This window comes from Neoarius graeffei, chromosome 25 (assembly GCF_027579695.1).
Source record: "Neoarius graeffei isolate fNeoGra1 chromosome 25, fNeoGra1.pri, whole genome shotgun sequence".
Classification (NCBI taxonomy): domain Eukaryota; kingdom Metazoa; phylum Chordata; class Actinopteri; order Siluriformes; family Ariidae; genus Neoarius; species Neoarius graeffei.
In genome coordinates, this window is record NC_083593.1 from 19,319,926 (window position 1) to 19,332,440 (window position 12,515).

At 42.0% G+C, this 12,515-nt stretch overlaps 1 protein-coding gene across 3 annotated transcripts in view; it reads right to left on the reverse strand.

Moving 5' to 3' along the window:
- The window catches only part of arfip2b (ADP-ribosylation factor interacting protein 2b), an 82,247-nt gene that overhangs the window by 62,615 nt on the left and 7,117 nt on the right, over positions 1-12,515 (reverse strand). The window contains exon 3 of one of the 3 annotated variants that reach the window (XM_060909325.1): positions 4,834-4,866. The exons of 1 other annotated variant lie outside the window; for it this stretch is intronic. In XM_060909325.1, the coding sequence (XP_060765308.1) occupies positions 4,834-4,866 (33 nt within the window). Of the gene's footprint in view, positions 1-4,809; positions 4,867-12,515 lie in introns of all 3 variants that reach the window. One more of the 3 variants, XM_060909324.1, reaches the window with a different exon arrangement.

Genomic DNA, 12,515 nt, shown 5'->3' on the forward strand with positions numbered 1-12,515 from the left:
CATCTCAAAAAAGTTGGGACAGGGGCAATAAGAGGCTGGAAAAGTTAAAGGTACAAAAAAGGAACAGCTGGAGGACCAAATTGCAACTCATTAGGTCAATTGGCAATAGGTCATTAACATGACTGGGTATAAAAAGAGCATCTTGGAGTGGCAGCAGCTCTCAGAAGTAAAGATGGGAAGAGGATCATCAATCCCCCTAATTCTGCGCCGACAAATAGTGGAGCAATATCAGAAAGGAGTTCGACAGTGTAAAATTGCAAAGGGTTTGAACATATCATCATCTACAGTGCATAATATCATCAAAAGATTCAGAGAATCTGGAAGAATCTCTGTGCGTAAGGGTCAAGGCCGGAAAACCATACTGGGTGCCCGTGATCTTCGGGCCCTTAGATGGCACTGCATCACATACAGGCATGCTTCTGTATTGGAAATCACAAAATGGGCTCAGGAATATTTCCAGAGAACATTATCTGTGAACACAATTCACCGTGCCATCCACCGTTGCCAGCTAAAACTCTATAGTTCAAAGAAGAAGCCGTATCTAAACATGATCCAGAAGTGCAGACGTCTTCTCTGGGCCAAGGCTCATTTAAAATGGACTGTGGCAAAGTGGAAAACTGTTCTGTGGTCAGACGAATCAAAATTTGAAGTTCTTTATGGAAATCAGGGACGCCGTGTCATTTGGACTAAAGAGGAGAAGAACGACCCAAGTTGTTATCAGCGCTCAGTTCAGAAGCCTGCGTCTCTGATGGTATGGGGTTGCATTAGTGCGTGTGGCATGGGCAGCTTACACATCTGGAAAGACACCATCAATGCTGAAAGGTATATCCAGGTTCTAGAGCAACATATGCTCCCATCCAGACGACGTCTCTTTCAGGGAAGACCTTGCATTTTCCAACATGACAATGCCAAACCACATACTGCATCAATTACAGCATCATGGCTGCGTAGAAGAAGGGTCCGGGTACTGAACTGGCCAGCCTGCAGTCCAGATCTTTCACCCATAGGAAACATTTGGCGCATCATAAAACGGAAGATACGACAAAAAAGACCTAAGACAGTTGAGCAACTAGAATCCTACATTAGACAAGAATGGGTTAACATTCCTATCCCTAAACTTGAGCAACTTGTCTCCTCAGTCCCCAGACGTTTACAGACTGTTGTAAAGAGAAAAGGGGATGTCTCACAGTGGGAAACATGGCCTTGTCCCAACTTTTTTGAGATGTGGTGTTGTCATGAAATTTAAAATCATCTAATTTTTCTCTTTAAATGATACATTTTCTCAGTTTAAACATTTGATATGTCATCTATGTTCTATTCTGAATAAAATATGGAATTTTGAAACTTCCACATAATTGCATGCCGTTTTTATTTACAATTTGTACTTTGTCCCAACTTTTTTGGAATCGGGGTTGTAGATGACTTGCGATCAAAGTGTGATCAAATGTGCTACGTCATGAGCGTCCACCATGATGGTGGATATACAAAGCAACTAGGATGACAGCCGCTGAACGCGTGTCTGTAAACAATGCTGAATTTTCTCAGTATTACCACGATTTGAACAATCGAGCGAAGATTCGACACAAAGAGAAGACAGATGTGTGTGGTTTTGACTCCTATTATTTAAAAAAAAAAAAGTCAGACTTTTCTGAAGATGCTACTACCGACCATTGAGTATGAATACAGGTCATTTCATCTAATGCCTTTTTGTCCAACAGGTAAAACATTTTGTCCAGAGCGTTTTTCATACGCACTACTGATTATTTTATATTTCGGGTATTTGTTTGTTCGAAAAAAAGGAGGAATTCTCAGTGGAATTTGACCGAAGCAAAACACATTTTTGTAAAGCAAATGAGTGCCATAGTACGTGCGCTTCGACACTAAAGAGCGTACAAAGGGGGGGGACCACGTCAGCCCGTACCACTTGCTGACCCTGGGATGAGTTAACGCCCTCGTCATTGCAGGCTGCTCGCTTGCATGTCTGTGTTTCCGGTTGGATCATGTTAAATCTTTAGGCGCCAAGCAGCACTCTCGTGGGGGCTTCATTCACGAATACCGGGCCGAGGCACAGTCCTACCGTCCTGAGACTGCGCTCTTTTGAAGGGGGAGGCTTAGAGGGAGGTGCCTGTCAAATCTGGCTTAGCTGCGAGCTCCCCTGGCCAAGTTATTAATTTTTAAAGCCGGCTGGATCATGTTAAATCTTTAGGTGCGAAGCAGTGCGCTCACGGGGCTTTCGTTCACAAACACCAGAATACCTGAAATATAAAATAAATCGATAGTGCATATGAAAAAGGCTTTGGACGGACGAAGTGTCCTGATCCCCTCGTCTCCTCTCTGCACTAAGCCTTAGAGTTTCCTCGCCCTCTTTCAGAATTGCGGACGGAATTCTAAAAAAAAAAAAAATCGGAATGTGCCATGGTCACGAGTACTGTTGTGACCACAACCATATACAGCACAAAAAGGTATGGCATAGCTAAACTAGATAGAACTCGACGCCAACGGTGTCGATGGGGAGGCCTCCGCCCGGTAGACTACACGCCTTAAGTTGTGATTTGGGGATGGACATTTGACCTCACAGTAATCTTGACCTGGTGAAATCCCTTTCATTCGCCTTGGAGATATTGTGTTCACAAGGTTTTCGGACAGACATTTGACCTCACAGTGACCTTGACCTTAGACCTTTTGATCTCAAAATCTAATCAGTTCATGTTTGTCCCAAAGCACACAAATGGTGAAAGTTTGGTGAAATTCCTTTCATTAGCCTTTGAGATATCGCGTTCACAAGGTTTCGGGACGGACGCACGCACAGACAACCCGAAAACATAACGCCTCCTGCACCTTACGATGGCGGAGGCATAAAGAACGCTTAAAGCAGTAGAAAAACAAAGGAGTTGTGCACGTGTGACTATGTTTTGTATAGAACGTCGCTTGACCCCACATTTGTATATCCACCAACATGGCCAACATCTGGGTTTCTACAACCCCGATTCCAAAAAAGTTGGGACAAAGTACAAATTGTAAATAAAAACAGAACGCAATGATGTGGAAGTTTCAAAATTCCATATTTTATTCAGAATAGAACATAGATGACATATCAAATGTTTAAACTGAGAAAATGTATCATTTAAAGAGAAAAATTAGGCCATTTTAAATTTCATGACAACACATCTCAAAAAAGTTGGGACAAGGCCATGTTTCCCACTGTGAGACATCCCCTTTTCTCTTTACAACAGTCTGTAAACGTCTGGGGACTGAGGAGACAAGTTGCTCAAGTTTAGGGATAGGAATGTTAACCCATTCTTGTCTAATGTAGGATTCTAGTTGCTCAACTGTCTTAGGTCTTTTTTGTCGTATCTTCCGTTTTATGATGCGCCAAATGTTTTCTGTGGGTGAAAGATCTGGACTGCAGGCTGGCCAGTTCAGTACCCGGACCCTTCTTCTACGCAGCCATGGTGCTGTAATTGATGCAGTATGTGGTTTGGCATTGTCATGTTGGAAAATGCAAGGTCTTCCCTGAAAGAGACGTCGTCTGGATGGGAGCATATGTTGCACTAGAACCTGGATATACCTTTCAGCATTGATGGTGTCTTTCCAGATGTGTAAGCTGCCCATGCCACACGCACTAATGCAACCCCATACCATCAGAGACGCAGGCTTCTGAACTGAGCGCTGATAACAACTTGGGTCGTCCTTCTCCTCTTTAGTCCAAATGACACGGCGTCCCTGATTTCCATAAAGAACTTCAAATTTTGATTCGTCTGACCACAGAACAGTTTTCCACTTTGCCACAGTCCATTTTAAATGAGCCTTGGCCCAGAGAAGACGTCTGCACTTCTGGATCATGTTTAGATACGGCTTCTTCTTTGAACTATAGAGTTTTAGCTGGCAACGGTGGATGGCACGGTGAATTGTGTTCACAGATAATGTTCTCTGGAAATATTCCTGAGCCCATTTTGTGATTTCCAATACAGAAGCATGCCTGTATGTGATGCAGTGCCGTCTAAGGGCTCGAAGATCACGGGCACCCAGTATGGTTTTCCGGCCTTGACCCTTACGCACAGAGATTCTTCCAGATTCTCTGAATCTTTTGATGATATTATGCACTGTAGATGAGATGTTCAAACTCTTTGCAATTTTACACTGTCGAACTCCTTTCTGATATTGCTCCACTATTTGTCGGCGCAGAATTAGGGGGATTGGTGATCCTCTTCCCATCTTTACTTCTGAGAGCCGCTGCCACTCCAAGATGCTCTTTTTATACCCAGTCATGTTAATGACCTATTGCCAATTGACCTAATGAGTTGCAATTTGGTCCTCCAGCTGTTCCTTTTTTGTACCTTTAACTTTTCCAGCCTCTTATTGCCCCTGTCCCAACTTTTTTGAGATGTGTTGCTGTCATGAAATTTCAAATGAGCCAATATTTGGCATGAAATTTCAAAATGTCTCACTTTTGACATTTGATATGTTGTCTATGTTCTATTGTGAATACAAAATCAGTTTTTGAGATTTGTAAATCATTGCATTCCGTTTTTATTTACAATTTGTACTTTGTCCCAACTTTTTTGGAATTGGGGTTGTATTTTGCTTTGACGTCACTTGCAAGTCAAGGGCTGGCTGGAGTGAACGCCAGAATTAAATGATTCAAGGAACGTGCTCACAAGGAGCTCTTTAGAATTTTGAAAGGCATCCTGTGACTTCAGTTGAAAGTAAGGACCAAACAGCAATACAAGGCCGCACACACACACACACACACACACACACACACACAGCCTCTGTGGGCTCAGACCCCTCCACCAATGTGCTCCTCACCCTTTGGCCTGGGGGACGCCCTACCTTCTCATTCAGGCCCCACTGTACCTTTGGAGTCTGCAGACATGAGTGGATGACAAAAGACATACAGAAAAGAAAAATGAACAATGCAGAAACAAAAACATGTGCCCATAAAAATAAATTAAATAAATAAAAACTTAAAATAAACAGTGGCATGAAATAGGATTAAATAATCTCAGCTTCAATGAACAGAATCCTGAGAGAGAAAAGATTTAGAACTGATTCATAAATTCCACAAATGCAGGGCTGTGTGCTACGGATTTTATATGATCAATATCAGCAACTGCAAAGAAGGTCATTTTACAGACTAGTATTTATAAGCAGAAGAATAAACAGTACAGTTTGATTTGGAATAGCAAACATAAGCAAAGATCACAGCACTGATCTGGGAATCTAAAGCAACACGGATTTTCAGCGGAACTGGGAGACAAAAGACAATAACAGAACAGCGTCCTGCTGATGATAATGGAGAATCTCACAGGGCTCTACGTTAACTTTGAGACATGGTTGCCCATTCGGACAACCATTTGTAGAAATCTGGTTGCCCGAACTCAGAACATGGTTGCCTAAATATTACATATTTTTTTATTTATTATTCAACCTTCTCAGACGCTGTCTGTATCAACAAGCATTGACACTAGCGCCCCGTGCGAGTAATGCGGTAATTAGTCATGTGGTGAAGGACATTCCAATATCCAGTCCCCCCAGGATTTCGCGGGCTAAAATGTCTGATGTTGCGGGGGGGGGTGTCTCCAAAAAAATTGCGATGAAAGTTGGTGTTTTTTAGGTTTTTGTTACGATTACATTGCAGGAGGAAGTGAAAGTTGCGATTTTCTCTTTTTGTGATTAAAATTGAGTGATATGTTAAATATTAAGTTATTATTGAAAAACTATTGTTTAAAAAAACAGACACTGAGAAATGGTCCTATAAACAACTTTACCAATATAAAAGATTACCAGGACTACAAAAATGCAGAAAAATAGGCTTTACTTATCCAAATGCTCCTGCTGGTTCAAAAGTTAAAGTGCAGAGAACCTCACAGCACAACATGAAGTTACCTTAAAATATAATATAAATGCCTCAGCTTTCATGTAAGAAAAAAAAAAAACTATTAATACTAGTACTGTGTGCAGGCAGTCTCTCCTGAAGACTAAATTAAACAATAATTATAAACTAATAAAAGAAATGGCTCAGGCTTCATAGAAGAAAAAAAACAATTTGAACAGAATCTCACAGTATGATGCTGAAGCTGCCTAAACAATGGAAAATAAAATACCATTTTGGCAAAAATGTTGGCATCCATTAATTTCTTGTATTAAGTTAAAAAAAATAAAGTGCACACAGTCCTTCACTGTAAACATCACACACTTTCAGTAACAGAATTTAAGCCTATATAAACACTGACTTGCACGCACATGCTGCTTCTCTTGAACGTATACACGGAAGTAAGGCGGAAGGTAGTTTGTCGACGTCACCTCAAGACGACGCCAACGATTGGTCAAATTTGCGGGAAAGTTGTGGTGATTGGATATAATTGCAACACCGCCCTGAATTCACGGGGATTGGTTGAATTTGCTTTGAAGTTGCAAATCGCAACATCGCAAAATCCTGGAGGGTCTGAATAGAACACTGAACATGCACTATGCGATAATTATTAGCAATGGGAAACTGCATTGCGAGCCCGCGATGTGCAAATGTGAATTCCGCTAGTTGTTGAACATCCCGTAATGATAACATGGTCTTTCCGAGTCAAACAATTGCAAATCGTGATGGAATTTCATCATAATATGAATGAATAAACATTTTTCACACAAGTTGACATATTTGGGTAGTTGCCCGATCGGGCAAGCATTTGTGAGAGTCTGGTTGTCCGAATCTATTGAATGGTTGCCCCGGGCAATCGGGCTACTGTTAATGTCGAGCCCTGTCTCATGGACGTTCTAACTTGTGGAAGTCAACCATTTTAATCTGAATTAAAAATCATTTTAATACACTGATGTCACCCAACCCCAATCAACCCAACCCATAATATTTCCCTGGCTATGGAAATTATTTCACATCAGATTTCAATCAAAGTGAAATTCCACACTACAACAGAAATTAAGCAGTTAACTGATTTGTTTTCCCTTTTTACACCTAAAGAAATGCTGCTGTCTTAATACTGCTTTAATAAACGTTTTAATAATATTACGATATTCATCTTCAGTAAGAGCTTTATCCTGATCAGCTTCACAGTGGATTTTGGAGGTCTTTCCCAGGGGCACTTTGCGCGCGCGTGCACACACACACACACCACCTCACTCGCACCTAGGGACACTTCAGTGTAACCAATCCACTACATGCTTTGCACTGGTGGGAGGAAACAAACATATGAAACTCTACACAGTAACCTGAGCTCAGGATCAAACCAGGGATCAAACCAGGGATCCAGGAGCTGTGAGGTGGCAGCACTACTCACACCATACAACTCTTATTTATTTTTTCACACCTGAAGAAAAAATTCAGACCTTCTAGAGTATTAGGGTGATCTGCAATCCCTAATGCAACAGATGACTGAGCTGTATTTGTGTGTGCGTGAGTGGAAACAGCACATAAATAGTACCCTGGCGTCACATCTCCACAACCAATCGTGCTGTAATGCACAGAAAACATGTCGAGTGTCTCACTTCTTCGTTCTGATCTGGAAGAAATATCATGGATGCAAACGGCGCGCCTTTTGACGGATGCCGCCTTTTTCACGGCTTCCTGGGGGACTTGTGTGAACCGTGCAGATCCATCAAAGTAAATTCTGTATTAAAATTACTAAATAAGCAAATGCCATTACAGTCCATGAAACATAGGAAGTGTAAGTATGAGAAGAAAACAGTAAAATCAGAAAGCTGCGCACGTAAAGCCAATTACGTAACTTACGTTGGACTGATGGAAATCCTTGTGCGTGCAGGGAAGTGCAGCAGATAATGGCGCGCAGCCAATTGGCTTTACGTGCGCAGCTTTCTGATTTACTGTTTTCTTCTCATACTTATATTTCCTATGTTTCATGGACTGTAACGGCATTTGCTTATTTAGTAATTTTAACACAGAATTTACTTTGATGAAATTATAAAATCAGACACTCCAACGCCGCCGCCCCCCCCCCCCCCAAAAAAAAAAAAAAAAAAAACAAACTCATCGGATCGGCACGATTCACACAAGTCCCCCAGACAGCCGTGAAAAAGGCGGCATCCGCCAAAAGGCGCGCCGTTTGCATCCATGGAAATATGATAAAGATGTTTTCCCTCAATGATCAAATAATCCGAGAGCCCATAATTGACACACTGGTTTAATTTCCCTGTTCTTTCAAAACGACACAGAAGTGGCGCCATCTGTCTGGGTCTAAACCAGCCAAGCATCTTTAGCACGCGGCTTTACAGCCAACAATGCAACACTTATTTCCTCAAAGCCTCCCATGGTGATTAATGATTAGTGTTTGTTCAACAATTAAGCTGACTGACTTCTTACGTGTCATTTGCGTACTGCAAACTGTGAAAACATGCAGATATAAATGCACAGGACAACTCCGTCACCATAAAACTGCCCAAACTGGAGCTAAAGGAGGAATAAGTGATTAAAACCAATAAACTGGTCTGAAGAGCATCTGTGTAGAAAGGGGAAGAAAAAAAAAAAAAAAGTTCAAGGAACATGAGAACTTTGGCACTAAGCGAAACATTAAATTCAGAAGCAAGCCTCAACGCCAGGCATTGCCCGAATGCCCGATTTGCCCAACCAAGACACTCGGGCAGAAATATTTTAGCAAGTTAGCCCCATTCGGGCACACCTATGGTTGGCTTCTTTTCATCTCATTATCTCTAGCTGCTTTATCCTGTTCTACAGGGTCGCAGGCAAGCTGGAGCCTATCCCAGCTGACTACGGGCGAAAGGCGGGGTACACCCTGGACAAGTCACCAGGTCATCACAGGGCTGACACATAGACACAGACAACCATTCACACTCACATTCACACCTACGGTCAATTTAGAGTCACCAGTTAACCTAACCTGCATGTCTTTGGACTGTGGGGGAAACCGGAGCACCCGGAGGAAACCCACGCAGACACGGGGAGAACATGCAAACTCCACACAGAAAGGCCCTCGCCGGCCCCGGGGCTCGAACCCGGACCTTCTTGCTGTGAGGCGACAGCGCTAACCACTACACCACCGTGCCGCCCTGGTTGGCTTCTTTAAGCACAAAAGTTACAAAAAATCAAGACGCAGCATCAAAAAAATCAACCAGCATCCTCGCCTCCTCTGTGATCGGCATTTTGGTTTTTTTCTTCCCCATTTCTAACGGTGATTCTGATTGGCTCGCTTCAGGTACGCGTGCGCGTTTGTGCTTTTCATTACTACGAGTGGTCGCTGGTGCCCTCTACGTTTTTCCGGGTTGACTTCAGGACGTCCACATATACATATTTTTTTTTTATATATACACATGAGTGATTCCACACTTATGGGTACTGAAATGGGGACATGAACTTATTTTTAAAAATTCACCTAAAACCATTTCTTTTTTTACCATCAGGTCACAAAACATGTAATCTTTAATGAATGACATGTTAAAAGATAACTTTAATTTTCTGAGATGTAATAAAAACATTTATATGCCAAAGTCAGAACGTAACAGAAGTGTTGTGGACATATATATTCTCAATTTTAACAATGTAGAATTACTTTTTGAAACATAGGAAGGTGATGTTTTAGCAAATATAATTAATAAACATGTGTAGTAGAATAAACATACACATTCTTTCAATAAGATTAACATGGTATAGAGCTAGATTGTAATTAATTTGTAACAGACGCGAGATGGACAATCGTAACAGAAGTAATGTAACAGACATCATTTTGGAACTCATAGGCTTGACTTTGGCATATAAATATGTTTTTATTACATCTCAGAAAATTAAAGTTATCTTTTAACATATCATTCATTAAAGATTACATGTTTTGTGACCTGATGGTAAAAAAAGAAATGGTTTTAGGTGAATTTTTAAAAATAAGTTCATGTCCCCATTTCAGTACCCATAAGCGTGGAATCACTCATACACACGTTAAAAAAGCTAGTAGTAAGTACATTCAATGAATGAAAAGACCTGGTTTTATCTCAAATAGTCAATCACACTATAGAGGTCGTTTAATTTCCTCCTAAATGCAATGGAAAACTGAATGATAAGACAGTACTGCAGTCCAGACTCCGGTTTTATAACATTTTTAGTTTTATAATTCATCGTTGCGATATTGCTAGTCATTGTTAGGCAAAACAAAGTGTTTTGTGTCCTAAACACGCTATAAAAAGACATTACTGTACATACAGTACTAGTACGGTACGGAAAGTCTTACATATAAAAGATACTGATTTATGTTTCATGTTTTCAGGGCTTGTCTTGTTCTTCTGCTGCAGAAATCTTTTTTTTTTTTTTTAAACATGCACTTTTGTCTAAATAACTCAATTATAACCCTAGAAAACATATCAGTATTGCCTTGAACCGTGTACTTAAACTCGCCAAAATACCACAAAATTTTAGGGCAAAAATTTGAGGCCATTTAAGGTGTCAAAAGTTAACGGTGAGTCCTGAGAAGTATTCTTCGTTTGCATGTGACGTCATAGCTAATTACGTATGAACCGGAAGTGTGCCCTGTTGGAGGATATACACCAATTTACTATAGAAGATATGCTCGAGAGGTTGCTGAGCTCAAGAATTCCTTTTGTTTCTTCGCTATGCCTACTCTTGGTGCCTGCATCCAATTACAGCACAACTCTATTCAAGAAAAGGCGACTAATGGCCCTTTTCCACTACCCTTTTTCAGCTCGCTTCAGCTCACTTCAGCCCGACACGGCTCGCGTTTCGACTACCAAAAACCAGCACGACTCAGCTCGCTTCAGCCCTGCTTAGCCCCTAAAACTCGCACCGTTTTGGAGTGGGGCTGAAGCGAGCCAAACCGAGCCGAGTGAGGTTGGGGGCGTGAGCAGACACTCCCCTGTGCACTGATTGGTGAGGAGGAGTGTCCTCACATGCCCACACACGCCCCGCGAGCGCGCTGGGATCTGTAAACACCGCAAACCCGGAAGGAGAAGAATTACGAATTACGAGAATTTCTGAAGCCTTATGCGCCTCGCCTCATCTATACGCTCTTGCCAGTATCTGTTGGCGTTGTCGGTGACAACAAGCCACAGAACCAAGACCAGCAACACTAACGACTCCATGTCCTCCATGTTTATTGTTTACTATTCGGGTCGTGAGACTACCGCTTAAAAGCTCACTGATGTCACTGTTTGCGCTGCTTAACGACATCACGTGACGTCCACCCACTTTTGCTAACTCCACTTCCAGCCAGCACGGTTCAGCGCGGTTGTAGTCGAAATGCAACTCCAACAGCCCCGCTCAGCACGGCACAGCTCAGCCCGACTCAGCCGCGTTTGTAGTGGAAAAGCGGCATAAGGGTGTTTTCACACCTGGTCCCCTTTAAAGGAACCAGACTCAGTCCTCTTTAAGTGGACCAAAAGAAAAAGAACTCGGTTCTTTTTGTGTTCACACTGTGAATTTATTACAAAGAGGACTGGGTTCTCTTTCTGGTCCAGTTAAGCTTTGATGGGGCCTCAGTCCTCTTTCTGTTCACACCAGGTCCTCTAGAGCCCTCAGACCCCCAGTGCACAGAATTCTGGGTAATTTTCTCTTGAATCAAAATGTCTGCTGCCATGCTTGCCCTGCTGTATTCTTTGATCAAAATAGTGCGGATTAAGGAAAATAAATTTATTCCAGCGGCTGTGGTAAGTTCCAAAAGGAAGTTGAGTTTCCCTGCTACAGTCACGTGACCAACTACGGCAAACGAAGAAGGTTAAACTACAGTGAAAAAGGCGAAGTGAACCCGGTGCGCTTTTTGTTCACAATGCGCAGATTAGGCGAACCGTACCGTTGATTTTTAGCGAACTGTACTGAGACCACCTCCTGAGGTGGTCTCAGTTCGGTTCGCTTTAAAGGGGTCTGGGTACGGTTGGAGTGTTCACATATGCGCAAAAAATGCTGAGTCATCGATCCGAGTTCGGTTAGATGGCTGAAAGGGACCAAGTGTGAAAACACCCTTAAGTTCTTTAGAATTTCAGTAATTACAAATAAATCAAGGAGAAAAAACAAGAGAGTTGTCCACGGAGCATAGATGTCAATGGCTGTCCGACATAAACCGGGCTGATCTAAGCAATGAGAAAGCAAACACCACATGAGTCTGCAGTGAACATTTTATCAGCGGTAAGTGCTACGAACTAGTTATTAATGAAAGATCACAGTATATAAGAAATATTGGATCGTTTAATAGCCTGGTCGTGCAGAAACTCGCTGTGGTCTGACAATCAAAGGCTTCTACAATTGTTTCATTTAAAGAGCTGTATATAATTTCTACTGATCTTTAGCTTTTTCTTTCCGTGAGGGAAACCAGCCGATCTCTACAATTTTACAGATCCAAACTGGGCTCCAACGCCAAATACGGGCCGCAACAAAATCAAAGATGGTACTAAAGCGGTAGGCTTACAGAGCGCAGAAAGAAACTCAATTATTGAACGAATCTTCCTAAAATGATCACAGAGTCAGTCGAACAAGACTCGTGTCAATCCACCACCTCAAATACTGCTGCCTCGTTGCCCGGTGAGTGCTCTCATCA